This window comes from Euphorbia lathyris, chromosome 7 (assembly GCF_963576675.1).
Source record: "Euphorbia lathyris chromosome 7, ddEupLath1.1, whole genome shotgun sequence".
NCBI lineage: Eukaryota > Viridiplantae > Streptophyta > Magnoliopsida > Malpighiales > Euphorbiaceae > Euphorbia > Euphorbia lathyris.
The window spans coordinates 34,498,179-34,523,640 of record NC_088916.1 but is presented as its reverse complement, the minus strand read 5'-3'; the positions used below and the strand labels follow the sequence as shown (position 1 = coordinate 34,523,640).

General features: G+C 37.0%; 2 protein-coding genes across 3 annotated transcripts; one reads left to right on the top strand and one right to left on the bottom strand.

Moving 5' to 3' along the window:
- The first annotated feature begins 1,110 nt into the window (after nt 1–1,110).
- LOC136235810 (probable methyltransferase PMT10) lies at nt 1,111–4,766 on the top strand. 2 transcript variants are annotated; one of them, XM_066025847.1, is made up of 9 exons: nt 1,111–1,900; nt 2,010–2,159; nt 2,242–2,512; nt 2,612–2,710; nt 2,865–3,024; nt 3,661–3,918; nt 4,032–4,154; nt 4,231–4,308; nt 4,396–4,766. In XM_066025847.1, exons 1-9 carry the CDS (start codon nt 1,292–1,294, stop codon nt 4,601–4,603), a joined length of 1,956 nt encoding a protein of 651 aa, XP_065881919.1. In that variant the 5' UTR covers nt 1,111–1,291; the 3' UTR covers nt 4,604–4,766. The 2 variants fall into 2 exon arrangements, with proteins under 2 accessions (XP_065881919.1, XP_065881920.1); XM_066025848.1 differs by having other exon boundaries at nt 1,112–1,900; nt 2,868–3,024; nt 4,396–4,764.
- Nucleotides 4,767–4,915: 149 nt separating this feature from the next.
- On the bottom strand, nt 4,916–6,373 carry LOC136235811 (BTB/POZ domain-containing protein At4g08455). Its single transcript, XM_066025849.1, has 2 exons — nt 5,869–6,373; nt 4,916–5,435 (listed from the first exon to the last, which is right to left on the bottom strand). The coding sequence occupies exons 1-2, from the start codon at nt 6,196–6,198 to the stop codon at nt 4,977–4,979; spliced, it is 789 nt and encodes a 262-aa protein (XP_065881921.1). The 5' UTR covers nt 6,199–6,373; the 3' UTR covers nt 4,916–4,976.
- Nucleotides 6,374–25,462: the final 19,089 nt, after the last annotated feature.

Here is a 25,462-nt window from a genome sequence, read left to right as displayed (position 1 = left end):
TCTCGACGAGACAGGCTTCCGAATGAGGCAAAATCCGAGTTTCTTTCTCCATTTTGGTCCTTGGGCTTCCGAAATCCGCTCTAATGGTCCCTGATGAATCCCAAAAGTGCTCTGACGGTCCCTGGTTTGTCCGGAATTGCTCCAAAAGGTCCGGGTCTGGTTCGGGTATACTCAACTACGCCTTCAAACACCTGAAAACACAGAAACTGGCATAAATACTCGAAAAGTCTTATTTTTACTGAAAGAGAACAAAATGAATATAAAACTTAAAGGAAACAAAGCGAAAATGAACTAAAAATGGTCTAAAAACCCTATACAAATGGAGTTATCACCCTGTTACGGATTGCAATGAATCCCACATTACAGCCCAGGACTTTGATAATTAAAGCATTAGCCCATGTCTGAGACCATTCTTCGACAAGCTCTGGTACAATTGTGATTTCAGGGAAGAGAGGGTCATCGTTAACACGGCCAATCAACCGCTGTCCGGTCGATCTTAAGTCTACGAGAATCCGGCGTGGTTCCGCCATCGACACATCGTTTAAGATGTCTTTAAAGGAGCGGTAACGGGGAGCGAGGTTGGAGAGGAAGAGGTATTAGGATCAGGCAGGGTTGGGGGTGGCGACAGCGGCGGCGGAGAGGCCGTGTGGAAAGGTTGGTGGGCTAGGGGTTTGGACATCGGCGGGAGCTTTGTAGAATCACATTTAATGTTCATTGAAAAGTGTAAAACGTCAAATAATTTGAAATAAAAAATTTTCCTCAAAATGACAATTATTATGAAACGGATGGAGTAGTATTTTTTTCTTTTTTTTTCTTTCTATTGCATGTATTGGTATGATGTTTTATTTATTTAATTTTTTACTGTATTTATAATGTTTGATTTGGGTTTCTGAATTTTGAAAAATAAAAAAGGTAATTTTTATATTATTATTAAAACGACCATTATAACATCAGTAAAATTGATGACAACGTTAGGTAAAAATACTGCTAAGGAAACAAACCATATGTAACTTCTTTTGTTCCAAATTTTGTTTTTTTTTTTTTTTTTTAAATTAACCCTAATAAAATGTGGATGGAGAATCCACGTGCGCTTATATATAACTGGAAAAACTCGAGAGTAGAGAAAGGATCTGATTGGACCCACTCACACTCACACTCACACTCACACTCACACTCACTATCTCAAAATCCTTCTGCTTCTTACTTCCCATAAATTCCGTTCCTCCACCGCCACCGTTGTTTTCACGCACACTTCACTCCTAACGTTAAGCTAACATTGACTGAAAAATCCATGAAGCCATCAATGGCGGTGGATATGTTCAGAACTCCCAACTGGGTTCAAATTGCACCGCTTTTGCTTCTCTCCTTCTCTTTAGTCGTCATCTTCTACCATCTCCCCTCCATTCCTTCCCTCATTTCCGATCTCTCATCAACCGCTTCCGTAGGAGCTCTCACTACAAACTCCACGTTATTCTCCCCGCCCTCCGCTGCCGCATTGCCCAAGCCTCGTCGACGTCAGCCTCCGCCGGGGATCAAGGTGTCGCCCAGGATGGGGATACTGGACGAGACGGGGGTGATGGCGGCGGATTTTGAAATTGGGGAGTTTGATTCCACTTCCATTGACGAGCTGAGGGATTTGAGCGGTGGGACTGAGGAAAACAAGGCACAACAGAATGAAATTGTTAGAATTAAGTACGACAAGTATAAGGTATGCAAAGAGATTAAAACTGACTATATACCGTGTCTGGATAATTTCGATGAGATTACAAGGCTGAATCTGAGTGGCAGTGTGTGGAAATTCGAAAGGCATTGCCCTGAAGAAGGAAAGAGACTTGATTGCTTGCTGCCTATGCCTAATGGTTACCGTAAATCCATACCCTGGCCCAAGAGTAGAGACGAGGTAATTTACGGAATTACTATACTTAATCTCCTTGTGATCAGTTTCATTAAAACTATACAGCTTTAATTGCTTAATTAGGTCAGGTTTTGAGCCTATAATCTAGTAACAGGTATGGTTCAGTAATGTACCTCATACACGTCTAGTTGAAGATAAGGGTGGGCAGAATTTGATTGCAATACAAGGGGATAAGTTCATTTTTCCAGGAGGTGGAACGCTATTTAGTCACGGTGTAGATCAGTACTTAAACCAGATTTCACAGGTCGGATATTTGTCATTTTTAAATTATGTTCCTTTTAATTATTTCCATCAAAGGATCATTTTGTTACAATTTCAATGTGAAGATGGTTCCTGATATTGCATTTGGCCAACGAACCCGAGTTGCTTTAGACATTGGTTGTGGAGTTGCAAATTTTGGTGCCTTTTTGTTTCAGCAAAATGTTACCACTCTATCAATAGCACCAAAAGATGTCCATGAGAACCAGATTCAATTTGCACTAGAGCGTGGAGTTCCGGCCATGGTAGCAATATTTTCTTCAAGGCGTTTGTTGTATCCAAGCCAAGCTTTTGACTTGATACACTGTGCAAGATGCATGATAGATTGGACTGGTGATGGTAATTTTTTCAAATTACATGATGAAACTGAACTATTTGTATAATGAAATGCTTTTAGATATTCATGATTATCTATTATTTCTTTGGCTGCAAATGGAGATGAAAATTTTCTTCTCGAGGCTAATAGAATCCTAAGGGCAGGAGGATACTTCGTATGGACAGCAGAACCTGTGTATAAGCGTGAAGAAAAATGGAGAGGTACTGAATCATGCAACTCTAGTTGCAAGAAGGTGATTCTGTTCTGCATTTTTATAATCTTTTGTTTGGCAAAATTCTAACATCATGGCATTTTATTCCTGTTATATTCATTTAGATACCTTGTAATTAATACTTTGTTTGTAAATTTTTAAAGCAGAGATGGAGAATCTTACTAGTAAAATTTGTTGGGAACTTGCAAAGAAGGAAGGTTACACTGCCATATGGAGGAAGCCTTTGAACAATAGCTGCTACCTTATTCGTGACACTGGAGCACAGCCTCCTTTATGCAACTCTAGTGATCCAGACAATGTTTGGTATGCCTGCACCCACACCTTCAAGTTCACTTGATTATTTTGATTGGGCTTAAGGTGTTATTGAGCTTTTGACCTATTCAAAATTTTGTCCTATTATTCGGTCACATTTGGCCCCTGAACTATCCCAATTGGTGAAATTTCATCAAATTTAAATGGAGATTTGACAAAATCGTTATCCCTCCTCATATATAATGATATTTTGACATATGAGCTTGACACGTCACACGTCTTGAAGTTTATTTGCTACATAAACTCTTTTATGTGAGAATAATTAATTATATTAAAAAAGAAAAACAAATCTCTACACTCAAATTTATCAAATTTAAGTGTCAAAATATCGCCACGTACTAATAGAAATAACAATTATGTTAAGTCTCTATTTAAATTGGGTGAAATTGCACCAATTGGGATAGGTTAGAGGCCAAATGTGACCAAATAATAGACCAGGTACCAAATAACAAAATTTTAGATAGGTGGAGGACTAAATAGTGGTTTAAGCTTTTTGATTGGCACTGTACAAGTTCAAAGATTATAGCAATTGACAATTTTGCAGTGAACTCTCACAAATGCATTCTTTTCATAGATTTTTATATTCAGATCAAAAGAATAATTGAAGTATCCTGATTCCTTTTGCAGGTACGTTAACTTGACAGCTTGCATAACTGGACTGCCTGAGAATGGTTATGGAGGCAACATTAGTACGTGGCCCACAAGACTTCATTATCCACCTGATAGACTACAAAGCATAAACATGGAATTCTCAATATCTAGAAAGGAACTCTTTAAGGCAGAATCGAGATATTGGAATGACATAATAGAAAGTTATGTTAGAGCCTTCCATTGGAAAGAATTGAATTTCCGAAATGTGATGGACATGAGGGCTGGATTTGGAGGGTAACGTTTCATCATATCCTATATTAATAGGAAAACTTTATTTTGGTTTTCATGAAGAGGTCGGAGCAACTTATGTCACAATTATATAAATAAGTTCATTTTGAATGTGGCAGGTTTGCAGCAGCATTACACGATCTAGATGTCAATTCCTGGGTTATGAATGTTGTTCCTGTCAATGGGTTTAACACATTGCCTGTTATATATGACCGTGGACTTGTAGGAGTAATGCACGACTGGCAAGTATAATATACATTTCAGTGCTTATCATCAAAATTGCATCTATAATTTTAAATATTTTTTTTCTTTTTTTAGGTGTGAGGCATTCGATACTTACCCCAGAACATATGACCTATTACATGCAGCAGGGTTGTTCTCGGTTGAGCGAAAAAGGTATTGTACCAAACAATATTGGTTGCATTTATCTTTTTTTTTTTCAGTTGGGTTTAGTTTGAATATCTGCCATATTTTTCTTATTAGGAAGAAATGCAAGATCTCGAGCATCATGCTAGAGATGGATCGGATGCTAAGATATGGTGGAACTGTATATATACGTGACACTGTATCTGTTCTGGTTGAGCTTCAGGAGATAGCAACTGCAATGGGATGGGTGTCTGCGATTCATGACACAGGTGAAGGTCCTCATGCAAGTTTGAAGTTTTTAATCTGCGAGAAACGAATGCCTTAAGAGAACAAGTGGAGCCAATTTAGCAAAAAAAAAAAGAGTTTTACTTATTTTTAGATGAATTAATTTTGTATATCAGAAATAGATTCTTTTGTCATCTTGTCTTGTCTATGGGAATGAAGGTAAGGTTGTAAATTCCCAGCAGTATTTGGACAATTGAAAGTAATTAACTTATACAAACGTTTGAATAACTGCAAGCTCATAAGCTTCATTCTCTTCCTGGTGTGGAATGAATAAGGAGACGCAAAAGTATGATCCCAATTTGAATTTGATCCTATACATTTTAATAAGAAGGCTGTGAAGAATGGCAAAAAGAAAAGAAAAAGAGAGTCATTAATCAAAGTAAGTTTATTGTTGGACAAGGAAAGGATAGGATTTATGGAAGAACCCTGTGTGCTGCCGTATTAACCTGTTTGGATAAATAAGCTTCATAAATCTGGACAACTAGGCGAGGATCCTTTTCAACGAGCTCGATATACTCATCCCGTTTGGTAAGCTTGTCCATATTGTCTGTTATGAATGACAATGCTGCTTCAACCACATGGTTAGCATTGTGTTGGTGTGCAAAGGCATAGGTGGGAACTGAGTTATCCCAATTCAATTTGGATACGAGAAACTTCTCACAGTGAGTCTTAAGATGCTTCACCTGATATTTTTCAGCCAAGACTAAAAGATGACAGGCCATTTGCTCATCAAGGCATGCTTCAGCAGTGTATAAGTAGTTGACGAAGGCTCGCAGGGCATCATAGGATACATCACTAATCTTGATAGTTCCACTTCGGCTTTCTTCCATCTCATTCTCTAGCATAGCTTTAAATACTGGGGAGCGGCTCACCTGGTAACATTAATCTTCAGAATCAACCGCAGAGTAAATGCAACCAAATATGCTGCTGTATATTGTATTGCTATCATGCATGCAAAAAGAAAAGATTATGTCTGTAATCATAACGCAATTGCATATGTTCAAATAAAGAAATCATCAAGTTTGGATCATTGACCAATCCTGCAATCAAACCACAGGTAAGTTTGAAAAAGGAAGATAGATGTATACAATACAAAGAAAGAATCCCATGTATTTTCAACATCCCACCCAATTGGCATGTCGAGTGAAGGAAGAAACAAATGATTTTTTGTGAAATTGGGAGCCTATCAAAGTTAATTCATCCGAAAACGGTCTATTCTATTGAAAGCTTCTCTATTCTATTGAAATTTTTAGTCCCAAGCACAAACACAAAAGAACAGAACAGAACAAAAAGATTAGTACTGACCAAAACGGCCTTATGAGCAGGGACAGGCGACCCGTTATCGGAAGAGGCGACTAAAACCACGTCGGTGTAAAAGGGTCCAAAAGCCCTAATGCTGTGCTGATGCTCAAGTGGAGACCAAAATCGCAAAAACCCAACTTTAGCTTTCAGATCTTCGATCTCTCTCTTCAGTTCTTCTTCCGTCTCGCTGGCTTCCTCATAACATTCCTTACACGTCCCCGCGTCAATACTGCTGTACTCCTCTTTGCACGATATGCACCGCATAGTTTCGGTTTCGGATTCCGTATCGGTCTCACTTTCACCCCGGGCTAGCTCGCACCGCCGGCCCCTCATGCCTACTTACTTTCACGACCCTACAACTTTTAACTTTAAAATAAAGCTTCTGCCTACCAATGCCCACCTCTTTATCTGTTTCTAGAGAGTCAGATTGGTCTTAATCGTGATCGAGGATAACCAAGGGTGGAGGCTCGGCTGACACTTCGGGATTTTTCATCATGTTATTTATTAGGAGCCTCTCTACAACCCCAATTCTACACTTGAGTGGTAATTCCGGTTTGTTAAGCCTCTAATTTCCCCTAATTTTGGGTATCATTGGTGTATTGATGGTATTATCTTAATACTTTAATGGAAAAATTACAAAATTGGAGGCGATTTACAAAATTAGGTCAATTACTCAATACATTATATATAGAGAGACTATTTATCTGTCACTTTCCTAAAATACCCCAAACATTTCATCTTATCATTTCCTTTCTATCATTCCGTCTTCCGCGGTCCTTTCTATAGTTTCATCTCCCTCTCTTCCTTTCTTTATATTGTGCGAACGGAATCGATTTTTTCATCATATTATCTTTTTTCCTCTCTTTGTCTCTCTGTTCTTCTGCGAGTCGAAAGCATGATTCTTCATCTTCTTGTTTCTTCTTCCTCTCTTTGTTTCTTTTTTCTTGTACGAATCGAATGCATCATTATTTGATGTTCTTCTGCGTTTATCATAGGCTTATTGTCGATTTCAATGGAAAAAGGCGGAAAGAAGGTAAGTGATATCGGAATATCTTCGGAGTACTTGAATGTGGCTTCCAAAGACCTGAAAAGACAAAAAACAATCAGATAGGAGGCCGGAGACTGACAACCCCTCTCTGGCGCCTAAGTTAGTATGTGAATACAGAGCTTAGAGAGAATGTAATAGTGTTTAAGTATTTAGAGTTGTGTACATTCCTTCTTGAACTTGGCTCCTATTTATAGATATTTGAGTTTGTGCTTAGACACACGTGTCATCACTAGATTGGTCCGGAATCTAAATTCCCGCACTAGATGACTTTGGCGTGTGTTTGAGATCCAAGGCCTTTTCTTCTTGTTGCTTCAGTCAAAATCCCTTAGGACCCTGAATGGACCGGCCAAAAGTATGGGCTAATGGGCCCATACGAACCTTTTGGGGCCCATTCTATATTTTATACTATATCAGGAGCCCTCCCTCTTCTTCCGACAAAACCATTCTTTAGGACTTTCTCGATTGATGAACTGCCATCATTATTACTACCTGTTGACGACATCAGCTTCTGAAGAAAACCCCTCTAGGTACCCTATCGTTTTGAATCATTAATTTTCTTAATGACTTAAAACTCTTCAAAGGAGCATCGTTTCACGTTTCCCCAACTTATAACTGGAAAAACGCTTTCAGCTTCATCTCTCCTCTGCTGTCTTCGATCAATTTGTAAGTTCTTCTTTCCTCTTTTGAATTTCATTTTCATGGCACCTAGGGCTACAACCAAGAAGATGCATCAAGCCAAGGCTTCCAACCCACCCTAAAATCCCCCTTCGGAGGACGAGGAGGCCAAGAAACCCAAAAAGATAAACCCTAGGGTTCCTAATCAATCCCCGTCCCTCACCCAAAAGAATTTGGCAGAAATTAGGAAAAATATGATTGGCTTAATTCGTTGACTATCTCTCTTCCTGGACCAGATGAGAGAGCCCATTTTCCCCCCTCCATACTGAAATTAGGGACCTTTTCTCAATTTCTGGAATGGGAAATGACATTTCCTCTTCCAGAAGGCGTTGTTTCGGTTTTACAGGAGTTCAATATTAGCCCCTGTCAAATTACCCTGAATGCTTGGCTAGAGTTACTGAGCTTCAATGAAATATGCACAAATCTTGGTCATGATCTAACTAGTCCACTATTTCGGTTTTACTGGCAACCGATGAAGAAAGAAGACGAATATATGATATATTGGAAATACAGTTCCAAACATAAAGCTTTCATCAAGGACAAAGTCCAGAGCCATAAGGACTTCGAGCTGAAGTGGTTCTGGATGGAACCCAATGGCGCGGATCCAAATAACCCTTATGCCCTACACAGGTATCCTTTTCCCACCAAGTGGAATGCCGATCCCAAATCTTCCAGCACTTGGAAACTGGAACGAGCTTTAACAGTTCTCGAAAATACAGCTCATCTTCGGATCGAAGCCTACAAATATCAATGAGATTACAAGATGTGCTCAGGGTGCTTCAAACTCGTGGGAGGACTTGCTTCTATTCCCGTTGCCATGGGATTATCTATCCAAAAACTCCAATGTTTATTGTTTCCGAAAGTGATTTCTCAATTTAATTTTTTAATTTCGTCTTTGAATTTCATTTTGCATACCATTCTGACCATGTCTGTTCGTGATACCATGATTGTTGGGTGAATTCCGCAAGTGCACGGTTTCGCTTGTAGTAATAAAAGATATCAATCCCACAGAAAACGTTTGATATTTTGATTAAAAATTACTGTTTTGATTAAATTCGTTTTCTCTTAAAGTAAATAGAAAATCGTTAATGGTTAAATGGTTTCTAATTCTAATTATGATTACAATTACAATTACAGAGATTAAATCTGAATTATGACTTATTCCAAGGTTAATTTATACTAAGTAAAAACACAACTTTAAACTTTGGTTTGTTTAAAATAAATGTAATAAATTACCAATTGATTCAATTTAAAGGAATTGAACTGTTACCAATCTTTACTTTCGATCTTAGACTGAAAACCTTAATCAAATTCGGAATCTAAACCCGATTATTCGAATTACCGCAATGACCAAATGTAAATTCGAATTTGCTTAAGTGTTCAACAAAGCTTGCATGTTCAAATACAAAATTGCTTTCCAAGTATTTTTACATGAAAACACCAATTAATATTACTTAAAGAATATCGTTAAATCAAACTTTAAATAAAACAATAGTGAAAATGGGATCGGAGGTGGTGGATAATGAAATTAAGAAGTTGTCCGTGGAGCTTGGGAATTTGATGGAAAAGGAAGAAATTCTTTGGAGGCAACGTTCTAGAGTGTCGTGGTTGAAGGAAGGTGATCGCAATACGCGGTTTTTCATAGCAAAGCCAATTCAAGGAGAAAATGCAATGCCTTGTTAAAATTAAAGGATGAGGAGGGGAATTGGTGTGAATCTGAGGAGGGGATTGAGTCTATTGTGACTTCTTATTATAAACAGCTTTTTTCTTCTTCTTGTCCAGTGGAGATGGAGGTGGTTGCGGATGTTGTTAATTCTAGGCTTAGTTTAGAAGATGGTGATATGTTAAATGCGGATTTTACTGCGGTGGAGGTGAAGTGTGCGTTGGATCAGATGCATCCGACTAAAGCTCCGGGGCCGGATGGAATGCCGGCTCTGTTTTTCTCGTCTTTTTGGGATATTGTGGGTGGTGAGGTGACGGGTGCTGTGCTGAACTTTTTGAATGGTATGAATTTTCCTCCTAGCTTCAATCATACTTTTATTACTCTAATTCCTAAGGTCAAGTCTCCTTGCTCTATGAAAGATCTTAGACCAATTATTTTGTGTAATGTCATTTATAAGTTGGTGTCTAAAGTTTTGGCTAACCGTATGAAGGGTTTGTTGGATAAAGTGATTAGTCAAACACAATGTGCGTTTGTTTCGGGGAGGCTTATTACGGATAATGCGCTTATTGCGTTTGAGGTGTTTCACTCTATGAAGTATAAGTGCTATGGGAGGAAGGGTTTTTGTGCGCTGAAGTTGGATATGAGTAAGGCGTATGATAGGGTCGAGTGGGGGTTTGTGGTGATGGTAATGAAGAGAATGGGGTTTCCGTGTAAGTTTGTGGATATGGTGCTAAAGTGTATTTCTTCGGCTTCTTTTTCATTTCTTATCAATGGGGAGCCTAAAGGAATGGTTATTCCTAGTATGGGTCTCCGTCAGGGGGATCCCATTTCTCCCTATTTGTTTTTAATATGCGCGGAAGGGTTCTCATCTTTGATTAAGAAGGGCTGTTGAAGATAGAAGCTTACATGGGATTCGGTTTGGGTTGGGGGCCTATGATTACTCATCTATTTTTTGCGGATGATTCGTTGGTTTTCTTTAGAGCTTCTTTTGAAGAAATGGTGGTGGTTAAGAGAATTTTAGCTCTTTATGGGGCTGCATCGGGGCAATGTGTGAATTTTGACAAATCGGAGATTAGTTTTAGCTCCAATTTGGATGAGGTTTTTAAGGAGAGTCTAAGAAGTTTCATGGGTGTTCGGGCTGTTAATGCTTTTCCGAAATATTTAGGTTTGCCGACTATCCTGGGGAGGTCTAAGAAGGTTATTTTTAAATACCTTAGAGATCGATTGTATAAGAGAGTAAATGGGTGGAATGAGCGCTTTCTTTCGAGAGGTGGTAAGGAGGTGTTGATTAAAGCGATCGCTTTTGCTATCCCACAATATGTGATGAGCTGTTTTTTGGTTCCAAAGACTCTATGTGATGAGATGCAAGCGATTATTACGAGTTATTAGTGGGGTGAGGTTGGTGGTAAACGGAAAATCCATTGGGCTCGGTGGAATAAATTGTGTGTAAGTAAGGAGGGTGGTGGGTTGGGTTTTCGACATCTCTTCTCTTTCAATCAGGCTTTACTGGTTAAACAGCTTTGGAGGATCATTGAAAATCCTGATTCTCTCTGTGCACAGGTGTTTCGGGCTAAGTATTTTCGGGAATGGACTTGGGATACTGTAGCGGGGAGGGCATCTGATAGTTTTGTGTGGCGGTCACTGCTTAGCGTTCGTCCGATTTTGGTTCAAGGAGGGATGTGGCGGGTTGGTGATGGTTCCACTATTAATTTGAGATCGGATAGGTGGGTGCCGGGGTTGCCGGGGGGGGCGGCCATTGGTTTTCAAATGTAATCCTCCGTCTTGGAAGGTAAATTGTTTGATTATTGAGGGGGTGGGGTTGTGGAATTGGGCGGTGGTGAATATGTGTTTTTATAAAGAGGATGCGGAGGCAATTTTAAGTCTTCCTATTAGTAGGTCTGCTACTGATAAAAAATTTTGGTCTCCTTCTCGTGATGGTCGGTATGAGGTCAAATCGGGGTATTTGGTGGCGCTGTCGAGGAATGGTTTCTTTAATGATATCCCGGGCGGATCAAATGGCCCTCGTCGGTTTTGGAAGCATTTATGGAAGCTTAAATTGCCATTAAAAGTTTTACATTTGATTTGGGCATGCTGTCATGGTTTTTTGCCTAGTGGGGATAAGCTTGCTCGGATGAATATCCCGATTTCTGGTTTCTGTGGGTTTTGTGGAAGTGGTTGTGTGACTTTGGTGCATCTTATGAAATACTGTTGGGCTTTCTCGGAGGAGGTGGAAGTCGGGTGGGTTTGCTGTTAAAGTGTATTTGATTGAGGGGGAGTCGTGTTTAGATTGGTTTGAGGCTGTTTGGTGGGCTTTACCTGTGGTGGAATTTGCTAGGTTCTGTGCTTTTGTTTGGATGATCTGGTTTGATCATAATCGGATTAATCACGGTGATCAGTCGCTTGATGATCGTGCATTTTTAGCAGGGGTGTCGGGGGCGATGGTTGATGATGGGATGAGGGAGGGGTCGGCGGATGGTAGGCGTGTTGTGGTGCGTAGATGGTTGGCGCCGGCTTTCCCGTATATCAAATTGAATTGTGATGCATCGTTTTGTGGTAATGGTGGTCGGGGCTGTGCGGGTTTTCTGGGTAGGGATTATAAAAGTGCTGTGGTTATGGGTGGGACGTGTCCTCTGGGGCGTTGCTGGTCGGCCCTCCATGCCGAGCTGTTGTCAGTTTATAATGGTTTGGTATGTGCTAGGCGGTGTGGGATTGAGAGAATTATTGTTTCATCGGACTGTCAAGTTGCGATTGAGGCTATATTGGCTGATAGGGATTCGAGTTATATGGATGTCGTGGTAAAATCGATTCGGGCTATTGCGTGTTCTTTTATTGAGTCGAGTTTTATCTTTGAAGGTCGGGCTATGAATATAGCTGCTCATGAACTCGCTAAGTGGGGTTCTAGTTTAGTTGATCCGTTGTTTTTTAGGTCCGAGTTTCCTAGTTTTCTGTCAGCTTGTATTGAATCTGATCGGTGCTGTTAATACAAGGTTGATGTTTTAATCAAAAAAAAAAAGAAAATGGAATTTAATTAAAAGATATTTTTATTAATGTGAGTTATAAACATCACAAGTTTAACAGAGAAGAAGAAGTTTGAAAAGCATTTGAACGAAGCATGAATTCCGGGTTGTCAATCCTTTACTCAACTTCGTAGGTTCGTCACACCGTGGTTCGCCTTCAATTCTGGATCTTCTCGTTGAGTCTTCGAAAATAGCAATCTCTCGATCAACTTCGAAGCATAAACTCGACTTGGGTAAGCCTTAATGTAAATAATAAAATCTATAACTTATATCTAGTATGTGTATCTTTTTGTAATTGAACAACTCTTTTCTATAGAATTTTTATAATCTTCCAAAAGGTATGCTGGAGAGACGTGTCCGTTGGTGAAGAGTTGCCTCGATCCGGATGAAAGGATGCGTCGTTTGGAAAAATAAACATGGAGAAATACATAAACGGCTCGCTTTCACTGACGAGATTCAGGAATCTCACCCGCGACAATGAGGGAAAGGGGGGAGAGGGGCGCACAACATGTTCTGCGCGTGTCCCGGTCGAGCTTCTGAAAATCTCAGCAGTGACAAAAACTTTCTTTTCCTCCTTTGGTGATGTGATTCAAATTCTCAAACGTGAGTTTCAATTCTCGGACGTGATTTATGTTGAAAGCTTGATTTCTCACTCAATTTTAATCCATTTTTACTCATATTTAGCTTTGTCCAAATAATTAATACCTTGCACACAAACATCAAATATCCACGTGAAATCTTTTCAAAATAAAGTAATTAACACATAATTTACACGAAATCAAACACATTTATGTATTCTAAATTAGGTATATTTTGGGCTTATCAATGATAGCTCGCCTGAAAAAGATGGAGGAAGCTCAGAAAGCTACCCAAAAGAACAAGGAGCCAAATTCTGAACAACGCCCCTTGGTGATTGAAGAAATGGGTACTTCCCAAAACCCTCCATCATCAAAACCGAAGCAAGCCCCTTCTGTCACAACGAAACGAAAACCGAATGTTGTTCCTTTGGCCATCGTGAAACCAAAAACAAACCAAAATGCCAAACCAACTCTTCCCACGATGCTAAAGTCAAAACCGAGCCAACTTCCTCCAACGGCTCCAAAGCCCATGACTCCTGAAAGTGTCCTTCCACAGGAAGGTTTTCTAACTCCTCCTTCCAGAAGCAGAACTCGGGTGGACACTCCTCATTCTCTTGGACCCTATGGACCTACCCCAGTTATTCCAGAAATTGAAGTGACTTCTTCAATTCCACATGCTGAAGTAAGCTCGTCTTCAGACTTTCCTTCTTCCGAAGAGAATTTTCAACAACTGATTCCTTCTTCGGTTCCTCAAAAGAAAGATATAGCCTCTTCTTCAAAAACAGATGTTGAAGGAAGAAATTCTTCAATTTCAGATACAAATTCCGATATATCTAACACTGAAAGATTGCTTTGCATCGAGCAGTTTACTGAAAGAGAAATGGAGCAAAGTTTAACTTTGGACAAAATGGTGGTTTCTCTTCCTCCAGACTGCACCATTTCTACAAAGCGCTTGAAAAGAGGGATTACCATTTCTTCCAAAGAGCCGAATGCTAAAAGAAGAAAGTTGGAGGAGAAGGAAAGATGAAGGGAATAAACCTTCGGACAGTGTATCAAGTGACAGACACCGTCAGCCTAGATGACTTGTACCGGTTTCATCAGTATGACCGATAGGGGTGTACAAAAATTAACCAACCCATCAAATATAACCAACCCAACCCAATCCAATCCATACATTTCCATTCTAATGGTTTTATTTATGGGTTGGATTGAAATACAACCCATGTAAGGAATTGATTGATTGGGTTGGGTTGGATTGGGTTGGGTTGGATTTTTATTCAAATATTTATATGTATCTTTTTATTCTTTTATTTACCATTTAAAAACAATTTTATTACAAAATATTATTATAATTCATATATTAAATTAAGAGTGTTAAATAACAAATTATAATTTAAAGTATATGCAAACATAAACTTTATTTATTTTAAAAACACACAAAATGAGAAAAATTAAAAATTTAGAAAAAAAATGAAACAAAATGTGAAAGTCGCGAAAAAAAAAGACAAAATAAAAAAACGGTAAAACGAAAAATGAAAAAACGAAAAAAACAAGAAAAATGGTAAAACGAAAAAAACCTAAAAACATGAAAAATTGAAAATTAGAATCAACTCATATGCAATTATAATTAAAAATTAAAAACAAATTATCTGTGTTTTTTTTAATAATATATGAAATTGATCAAACATATCAACGTTATGAATAAAATTGGTCATAACTATTAACCTTATAGATAAAAATACTCATATCTATCAACGCTCTGGAATTTTTGAAATTTCAGATTTTTAGAATTTCAAAAATTATTAAATTATGGAAATTTGGAGCTCGAAATTCAGAAATTATGAAATTCTAGAATTTCAAAAATTCTGGAATTTAAAAATACTAGAACTCCAGAATCATAAGAAACCCAAAATTCGGAAATTCTAGAATTTCAAAAATTCTGAAATACCAAAATATGAAAATTCTAGAATTTCAGAATCTGGAATTTAAAAAATTCTTGAATTTTGAAAATTCTAGAATTCGATAATACAGAAATTCTAGAATTTTGAAAATTCTGAAATTTCAAAATATGGAAATTCTTGAATTCCAGAATTTAAAAAATTCTGAAATTCCAGAATATGAAAATTCTAGAATTTTGAAAATTCTGAAATTCCAGAATATGGAAATTTTGGAATTCCAGAATTCGGAAATTCGAGAATTTCAAAAATTCTGAAATTCCAGAATATGGAAATTATGGAATTTTGAAAATTCTGAAATTCCAGAATATGGAAATTCTAGAATTCTAGAATTTTAAAATTCGAGAATTTCAAAAATTCTGAAATTCCAGAGTATGAAAACTATGGAATTCCAGAATTCAGAAATTCGAGAATTTCAAAAATTCTGAAATTCCAGAATATGGAAATTCTAGAATTCTAGAATTCGGAAATTCGAGCATTTCAAAAATTCTGAAATTCTAGAATATGAAAATTCTAGAATTCCAGAATTCAAAAATTCCAGAATTTCGAAAATTCTGAAATTGCAGAAATTCTAAAATTTTGAAAATTCTAGAATTTTAAAAATTCTGAAATTCTAGAATCTGGAAATTCTAAAATTTCAGAAATTTAGAAATTCCAGATATTCTGAAATTTCGGAAATTCTGGAATTCAAAAAATTCTTGATGATTTGGATGATTACTACGTTGTTGTTTGATGATGTTCTATCGAAAACATTTTAATTTGATTGAAAGTTATCTTAATATAATATTTTTATATTTTAATTTGATAGAACATTACATTATTTGGACTAATAGTTTGTACGCGTATGTTAATTGAAATTCAAGTTAACAAATTTCTAGATTTGTTTTTCGAAAAATTTGGATTTATTATTTTAATTGATATTTTAGTTAAGTTTATTAAGAATTAGAATAGTTTTTTAATTTTCTTTTTAAGTTACAACTATTGTTTTTTTTTTTTTTGGTAGAAAAGGAAAAGAAAAATGAATAACAACAAACTACCCAGGAATTAGCCTAGGGAAGCTAACCCCAATCATATCTTCTAAGAGAAGATGAGAGATGAAACTAGGGGAAACAGGAAGGGTAGTAACGCCTAACGTCCCTTCATGGCCCGCCGCCGCCAAGCGATCAGCAACACGATTCTGCTCTCTAAAAATGTGTCTGAACTCTACGAACTCAAAGGAGGAGCAAAGCCTTATAATAGCTTTGATGAGGTTGCGACTGTTAAGACCCATAGAATGATTCTCAGAAATCATTTTGATTGCTTCCAAATTATCAGACTCCACAGAGAGCCTCTTAACACCCAGCCTTTTAGCAAGATTGATTCCAGTAAGAATAGCCCAGAGCTCCGCAGAAAAGGAAGAACCCAACCCTAAATTCTGGGAGAACCCAGAAAGCCAGACGCCCCCTACATCTCTAAGCACACCTCCAGCCGCAATCTTACCGTTACTGAGGCAGGAACCATCAGTATTCAGCTTCACAACCCCCTCTCTTGGCCTGCTCCATCCCACGAGATGGACATCACAACACTGAGAGGCTCTGGCAAGGGACTCTCCTTTGAAACTATCGATAATAGAGAAAAGTTTTTTCGAGAAGAAATCAGCTAAGTTTGTCATAAAAACAGTTTTATCTCCAAAAATCTCCTCGTTTCTCCATTTCCAAACTTGGTGACAGATAATAGCAAAGAAAATGTCACCATGCTCCATGTATGGAAGCAACTTTCCTCTAACACCATCAGAGAACCAGTCGACCTCAGAATGTGCCATGAAGGAAGAGAAAATATGGTGTGGGAGAATTTTCCTCCAAACCTCTTTACTATTAGAGCAATCTCTAAGAGCATGGCACAAAGTCTCAACATGGCCTCTGCATCTACTGCAAGCTCCAGAATCAGCCAAGTGCCTTCTGTGCCTATCCGAATTAGTAAGAAGCCTGTCCTTAACGCCCAGCCACAGGAAACTCCTAATACGGAAAGGAACTTTAAGGGTCCAAATCGACTTCCACACATCCGAGGGAGGATTAGATCTAAAGAGAGAGAAAGCTTCAAAGGCCGATTTGCAAGAATAAACTCCATTGTTAGTCAGCGCCCAACAGTGCCTATCCAAGTCTTCCTCTTGATTACTCACCTTCACTCCCCGCATTCTAAGGAGAGTCTCAAGGCTAAAGAAAGTATCAAACTTTGACCAGATCCAGTCCCCTTCCGAGTCAACCACATCGGCAATCCTCCAGTTGCGTATATCACTAGGCGGGGGGGAAGAACACACCTCAATTAACGGTTTATCCCCAATCCAGTTATCAAACCAGAAACTAATGGACTTACCATTCCCCACCTCCAGGCCAACTCCCGAGCAGAACTCATCAAACACAGCACTAAGTCCTTTCCAGAGGAAGGAACAATTAGCAACTCTCTCTTTCGGGCCCCCGAAGATTTTGTCTTTCCGATACTTACCACAAAGGAGGCGAACCCAAAGAGAGGAGGGGTTTTGCCACATACGCCAAAGGAGTTTCATTAATAAAACTTTATTATTGTCCTTTGCTTTCCTAATACCCAGACCCCCAGAATCTTTAGGCTGGCAAACCTCACTCCAAGGCACAAGATGGATCTTCCTGCCCTCCGCAGCTTCCCCCCACAGGAACCTACGGTTAATCTTGTCAAGATCATTAAGCACAGGATCCGGAAGCTTACAAGCCTGCATGATGTGATTGGGAGCAGCACAATTAACAGATTGAATTAACGTGAGGCGGCCAGCGAGAGACAGAGTCTTGGCTTTCCAAGTGGCACACTTCGAATTAGCTTTATCCAAAGTCTCTTTGAAGGAGCCTTTAGACACACGCTCACTATGGAGGGGAACGCCCAGATACTTCCCAAGAGAATCAGTAAGAGGAATACCTGAGAGATCACTTAATCTCTTACAGACTCTCTGATTCATATTCTTAGAGCACATCATCCTAGATTTCTGGATATTAAGCTTCTGCCCAGAGGCCGAACAAAAACAATCCAGAATATCCATAATGACTCTCAACTGCTCCTCATTACCCTCAAGAAAGATAAGGACATCATCTGCAAAGAATAAGTGAGTCACCTGGGAACAGAAGCTGTTGATCGCCACAGGGTGGAAACTCCCATTATCAATCGCATCCTGAATCAGGTGAGAGAGCCTCTCCATAGCAATAACAAAAAGGAAAGGGCTCATAGGATCCCCCTGACGGATTCCTCTGCCCGAGTTACAACTATTGTTTTAGTTGCTATAATAATTAATATTCTTAAAGTTATAGTTTTTTTTTATATATAGTTGTCATTTTGAATTATTTGAATTAACATTCAATCCAACCCAACCCAACTCTTTTAATTTGAATATTTGATGGGTTGGGTTGGTTTTAACAACCAATCCATGAACTATTTGTTTTAGTGGGTTGGGTTGGGTTGGGTTACAAATACCAAAAAATTATTCATTGTACACCCCTAGAAGGGTCTGAAGCTGTCTTCAGATAGTTTCATCCCTTTCTCCTATGACTTTGTTAAGATCATCTACATCTTTAGCTTTCTGGAGAGCAAATTTTTCTCTTGTCTGCACAGTAATCCTTTCGGTTTTTTCTTTCTGAACTTCTTTTTTGGCTTCAGCTAGTTCTTTTTTCAAAGAAGCTAGGCTGGCTGCTTGTTGTTTGTTCAGCAAGATTTGTTTTTGCAGCTCTTTATGTTGTTCGTTGTACTTTTCATCTGTTGATCGGTATTGCTCTACCAAAATGGTGGTGGCAGCTTGATCCTATAAAAAGGAGAGTTCATCAAGTAAAGGAAGCTTAAATAAATACCGAAAGGAAAAACTAAAGATACTACAACTTTCCCGTTTAAGGATTTCCTGACAGGCAAAAAGGACACTGAGTTGCTCAAAATGTTTTGCATCTTCCGGCATTACCGAAAGGTGAGAAATGTCCTCTACAATCCCAAGGATTTGAAGAGAAACATCTTCCCTAAACAGTTTGTTCCAAAGCTACAAAAATTCAAGGAATTAAAAAAAGAATGAGGAATCAAAGAAGTTAGAAGGCACAAGTTGATAAAAAGGATTTTCTTACCTCAGGCTTCGAGCAAGCTATAACAAACTACAGTCTCAAAAATCTGCCGATCAAGACAAACTTACCCAATTCTCCATTGACCTGAACCTTCTTCATGAGAAGTGTGGAAGCCTTGAAGTTCTGTTGGCCAAAGCTCATGAAGAAGCGGATGCTGAAAAAGACCGAACTGATCTTTTGAGGAAAGGCATAAAACTTGCTCAAGAATCCAATGCAACTCTTCACGCAAAAATTGAAGCCATTAAAGAGGACCAATTTTTAAACACTGCTCTCTTTGCCCTTACCATTTCTCGACTCAATGAAGAGATGTAAAGAACAATTGAGTGAGCAGGGGATTTAGGACTTAGCCATTCTCTAAAGTTCAAGGTTCAGTTTCTTCGTCTTCTTCGGGAAAAACATCCTGGAGTGGATTTTGATTTTTGGGTAATGGTGTTCCCCCCGGAAGATAATGAGGATGTGCTTGAAGCTCCTCTTCTAGAGGAATTCCCGAATCCTTTCTGACCTTTGTATTACTTTCATTGTACCTTTTTTTTTTTGCTTGAATGCTTGAACTTCATTAATTTTATGATCTCTAATCAGAATGTGATTTTGCTTAATCATTGTAGCTAGAACCCTTTTAGTGTGAATAGTATTAGTTTTAATTTAATCAATAAGAAATTCCAAGCATAAATGTTAAAATTGATAGAAAATCATATTATATTGAATTGCATTCGACTACTTGAAAAGGTAGGATTTTACAATGTTGATTGAGTTACAAAATGAAAAGATTAACAAAGCATGAATCAAACTATCTCTATGATAGGTTTACTGATAAAACTTTCTTAATGTGACCGCATTCCATGTTCTAGGAATAGGCCTCCATTTAACTCCCGAAGTCTGTAAGTGTGAGTGCCCACACATTCTTCTATCTGGAATGGACCTTCCCAATTTCTTCCAAGTTTTTCCTTGTCTTGTCTGGATTGCGAAGCTTCGGCATTCCTCATAACCATATCTCCTTCAAAGAATTGTCTATACCGAACCTGTTTATTATGATTGCCTTAATTCTCTGCTTATAAGCTGCTGTTTTAATAGCTGCTTGCTCCCTTCGTTCTTCCAAGTAATCCAACTTCTGCCTCATTCTTTCTTCATTATCTTCTAGTGAATGGTAAGTTGCCCTTGGACTTAAACTTCCAATTTTGACTAGAACAAAGGCTTCAACTCTATATGTTAAAGAGAAAGTGTCACACCCGACCTAAAACGGCATCGGGTATGAACGAAAAATAGGGCAACGAACTTCTAACAGTCTCAAACCCAAACGTATTATTTGAACTACCTAAAGTTTTATTTATTTATTTGGCTTGAACTTGATAATTCTATCAAGCTTTCTACGTATCCCGAACATCTTTTGATCTTTAAATCGGGAATCAAAGCCACGTACTTCTACCTATTTTAGGTAGTTCTCTTAATTAAGTAGTTCTCTTTAACTTATGAACTCATTTTAACTTATTGACACGTTGATTGATTCGCTAATAACTTAATTGTATATTTCACTTTATTACTATATAATTTAATATATATAAATCACTTTATCATAACGAATCAAATTGAATAACGTTTTATCAAAACGAATCAATTGAACAACGTTTTATCAAAACGAATCAAATCGAACAACCCGCTTTAACAACCAACTCATAATCAAATAAATCTCTTACAAACCAACTCGTAATCAAATAAATCGCTTTAACAAATCAACTCGTAATCAAACAAACGTAAAACATTATAATTCAAATCATCAAACATTATCAAAACGTAATACAAAATTTGCGTGTGTGTCCATCCTCGAATTCCACCCGTGTAGCTTATCATAACATCTATCATATCAATAATCGAGATATCTCATTCATATCTCACCTTGCCTAACATTAGGACTACCAGCCGTGCACTCTGGTCATACCGCCCTTAGGTATGGTCTTACAAATACAACTCCTACCCTGGGCAATCCTAGATGTGTAAAACCATTTTTCTATCTTTCAAAATATCGCAGCATAAAAATCACATTTGGACTTCAATCAAATCATAAAAATAATAACAACAATAATCGCAACGGCTTTCTCCATCCAAAAACAATTCGTAAGAAATCATCAAATTCATCATTCCAATTTTCAAAGTACCACGATAATCATTATTCTTTAAATAATGAAAATCAAATGTATATAAATATTTTAAACAATGTGTTTTAAACAATTTAATAAAACGTATTAAAAGCCACTTAAACAATTTAGAACTTGTCGTCGGAATAGCTATTTTAGACTGAATATAGCGTTAGATTCGTTATATTATCATAAGTCTATTTGAACTAATTTTATATTCAAATTCTCGTTCTAATTTTATATTCGACTTTATACCGACTTTACTTGGCAAATATCAATATTAGTCCTTCTATTTTCAACGGATTTTAATTCTAACTATTAAAGTTACTTAAAATATTTTATTAATACAATTTAAAATAATTAACTATTCTTATTGGTCTATTTTGAGTTATTGAGATAGTTATTTTAAATTGATGTTTTTTTCAGACTATTTATGTTCGTCACCAAATTCTCGTTTTAAAATAATTAACTATTTATGTTCGTCACCAAAATTGTACTCTGTAATATTAAACTGGTATCATTAATTCCGATCGAATGTTCAGTTAGATTCGTGACATTGCTAGGAGTCTATCAGTATAAATTTTTATTTTCAATTTCTTTATAGTATTATTAGTTTTCCAATATATAAAAATTGAGACATTAACAATCGTCAAATATTTTCCGTGACCGAAACCTCTAATTGATCGTCCATTAAATTTTTTATGTGACTGTGATCGGAGTCTTTAATCGATTGTCTATTTTAATATATGACAATTAAACTAGAACTCTATTAAAGAGAAAATAATATTAAATATTATCTTTTGCAAACAATAGTAAAGCTTGACACATTACACATCTAATCCGGCCTCAAAAACTCCACGTTACTTTAGATTATGTTTAAGAATACAAATGAAAGATCACCAATTCTTTCCTTAAAATCTCATATGAATTCATCTCTAATTTCAAGTACAATTGGTTATACCCCTATTTCTCTTTTACCTTTTATTATATATAGTATATATAGTGTTTTTATGTGTGCAAATTAATACACGTTGCACTTACAAGTCATGCAAATTGACACATAATTCTATCTAATAACACGTTGCATCATGAGTCATTTTCTTATTTTTATTTTATTTTTATTTTTAAAAAAAATTGAATTGGAAGTTTCATTAAGTATATAAATAATTGCCATTTCATTATTTGTGTAGATTTATGTCAATTGACATTCTGCATCATTAATTCTAATAAAATAATAATAATAAAATTTGGACCTAATTTTAAAAAAATGATAATGTTTGTTTATTATCAAACTAATAATGATTAATACTTTAATTATTAATTTATCATAATATCCTTCTAATTTATAACTCTTTTAAAATTTACTTCAAACTTTTTAATTTACACTTAGAGACATTAAATTAATTTCGATAATATACTTTTAATATCCAATTGATTAATTAATAAGTCAAAATATAACACGATCCAATATCGAGTATAAGGGTAAATTTTGGATACAGATGAATCAGTGTATATTTCGGTCACGGATGTGACAGAAAGGTGTTTCTCTCGTGGCTGCTCGTGGAGTTGTTCTATATGCCTATAAGACATGTTGTACTTCATCCACCCATGAGCTTTTTGCCTTGCCTAATCTCTTTTTCAATCCTTGGACAATAGTTCGGTTCGTTACCTCAATCATCCCATTGCTTTGCGGACGTGCTGTTGAAGTGAACTGAAGTTTGATATGTAGAGAATCACAAAAATTCATGAATGCGTTGCAATCAAATTGCTTCCCATTGTCTTTTATAATGGTATGTGGTACTCCGAACCTGCAAAAAAACCATCTTCTTTACAAAGGTTATTATATGAGCCGAAGCAATGGAAGCCACGACCTCAGCTTCCACCTAGTTAGTAAAATGGTCCACAACAACTATTAAGAATTTTTTCTGGCCTTTAGCTATTGGGAAAGCTCCAACAATATCAATTCCCTATGTTGCAAAGGGCCAAATTGGCTGGATTACTCTCATGGCCGAAGCTGGCGACTGGTGTAGGTGTCGCGGCCTCGCCCGGAAGACCCGGGGGGTGGACACCGTTGACGACAGATGCTGTGATTAGCGTCGAAAGTAACCAATCGCGGAATCAAACTGCTCGGCAGGGCCGGAGCTCGGAGTATGGAAGAGTCGCCACCCACGAATGGAAAATGAACACCGATCCCTTACGGGAGATCGGTGAGGGTTCGGAAAATTTGGGTACGAGCCGAGAAGGCTAGCTCCTTTCCGGAGAAAGGCTACTAGGCACCCCGACATCGCCCGGTTCTGAACCACTGGCCTCCTACTTAGCATGTTAGGCGCTAACAGATTAATCACATATTTCTTTAAGTTTAAAATTCATTTGAAAACTTTTCTTTCTCGTTTTGAAACCGTTTTGAGCATATTATCGAAAGCCATTTTAGTAAAGAATCACTCATTTACATGAATTAAAATATGTAGAAGAAAGAGGGAGATAGAAGGAAGAATTGATTTATTTACAACGTGAATTATGCTTTAAGCTATACATTAAATCTAAATTAACCTCACTCCCCGAAAGAAGGTTTATTTACATGCTTCGTACCTTAATCGTCGTTGGAACGATTTAGATACGTTTCAAAACCCCGCCAATTTACATTTTTTTCACTCGAATCGCCGTTGGAACAGTTCGAGTGTTTGGAAAACGTGAAATAAGAAGTTTTAACAAAAAACGTGATTAAGCATACAAGTCCATTTATTTTTGTACAAAACCGTTTAGATAGAAAAACGATTCAAAACTCTATTATTTGCCGGAAAACGCTTTTAATTACAAGGTTCGCTTAATCCGTCGTTGGAGCGGATTAAGGTTTCAAAACGTGATATTTTAGGAAGTCGTTTGAAAATGATAACGAACTAAAAACCTTTTATTTACATTAGGAACCTCTAAAAACCTTTAATTAAATAAGCAAATTGAAATCACTTTTTGTTGTTTATTTTCCATTTTTTCCACTCAATTAATCCTTACTAGCACATAATTACAACAATTAACAAGTTAAGTCCAAATTCACCCAACCAAATACATTTGAAATATATACATATAGAAACTCCCAAAAGGAGAATATATATATATATATATATATATATATATATATATATAGTAAAAATGGTGATTACACCTATAGATTAAAAATAAGGTAAAACATAATATACACTATAGTTATTGATATGTACCCAACAAAAAGGAAAATAGTACCAAGTATAGTATACTTATTATCCCCAAAATAATAAATAAGGTTCATAAATAAGAAAATAGCATTTAACCCCAAAATAGCTTTTCTCATAAAGGATTCATAGAAAATAACCCCCAAAACCAAATTAATGTAAATGATCCCCAAATATATAAAATAAGTAAATACATAATAAGTAATTACTAGTTATATACTTTAAAAATAATTTTAATAAACATATTACATAATTATACATGTATATATATATATATATATATATATATATATATATATATATATATATATATATATATATATATATATAAGTATAAATGCCAAAAAGTTAGGAAAAGAGAGTTAAAAGGGCATTTTTCGGATTCCAGCAGCTTTACCGACGGAAAATCTGTCGCTAAACTGCTTTTACTGACAGAAAAGAGAGATTTACAGAAACAATCCCTATACTTTCCAGATTTATTAAAAAATCTTTAGATCTACTCTATTCTATCATTTTGGTCCCCGGACTACCCGAATCGGATCATAATCTATAGCGGAGCCTCCCAAAACAATGTTTTATTTTAAAACGTTAATTAAGAAAAAACACTTTTTAAATTCTATATTTACAACGTTTTAGTCCCGAACTACCCTTAAACCGGGTCACGGTTCGTATTGAGACTTAAAACGAGGTTTTTTATTTAAAACCAAAACGTTTATTTAATACGAGACGGAAATAAAATAAATGCGGAAAAATAAATAAATGTGATAAAATAAATTAAATAAATAAATGAACAAAACTATAAATAAAATAAATAAACGAAATAACAATTACTTCCGGTCATGGGAGGTCATGTGGTGAAGCTCTTAGCCTAGTGGTTGAGAGCTTACCTATGCCTTGGGAGGTCATGGGTTCGAATCACATTCGGGTCTGGTGGGGGTCTTTCTTTCTTCTTTAATGTAAGCGCATTGCTCAAATTTTTGGAAATTTTCAATTTTTAGGGAAAAAAATGTTTTCTCCCAAAAATTTACTCTCTCTCTCTAAAAATATTTTTTTTAGAAAGAGAAGCTCCCAAAAGACCTCCTCCTCCAATGCATGGGGATCCGTGCCTTTTATAGGCACGGATCCCGAGGTTGGGCGACGCCCAGCCTCTTTTAGGCGCGCGCCCAACTGGCGTTGGGCGGACGCCCAACCTCAGTTGGGCGCATGCCCAACGCTGTCGGGCATGC

What these genes read in the sequence shown, in the direction of transcription:
- LOC136235811 (XM_066025849.1), bottom strand. Translation starts at nt 6,198, where the DNA reads ATGAGGGGCCGGCGGTGCGAGCTAGCCCGGGGTGAAAGTGAGACCGAT. An exon ending in CTGCTCATAAGGCCGTTTTG is followed by an intron (nt 5,436 to 5,868) that starts GTCAGTACTAAT and finishes TAATGTTACCAG; the next exon opens with GTGAGCCGCTCCCCAGTATT.
- LOC136235810 (XM_066025847.1), top strand. Translation starts at nt 1,292, where the DNA reads ATGAAGCCATCAATGGCGGTGGATATGTTCAGAACTCCCAACTGGGTT. An exon ending in GGCCCAAGAGTAGAGACGAG is followed by an intron (nt 1,901 to 2,009) that starts GTAATTTACGGA and finishes ATCTAGTAACAG; the next exon opens with GTATGGTTCAGTAATGTACC. An exon ending in TTCTCGGTTGAGCGAAAAAG is followed by an intron (nt 4,309 to 4,395) that starts GTATTGTACCAA and finishes TTTTCTTATTAG; the next exon opens with GAAGAAATGCAAGATCTCGA.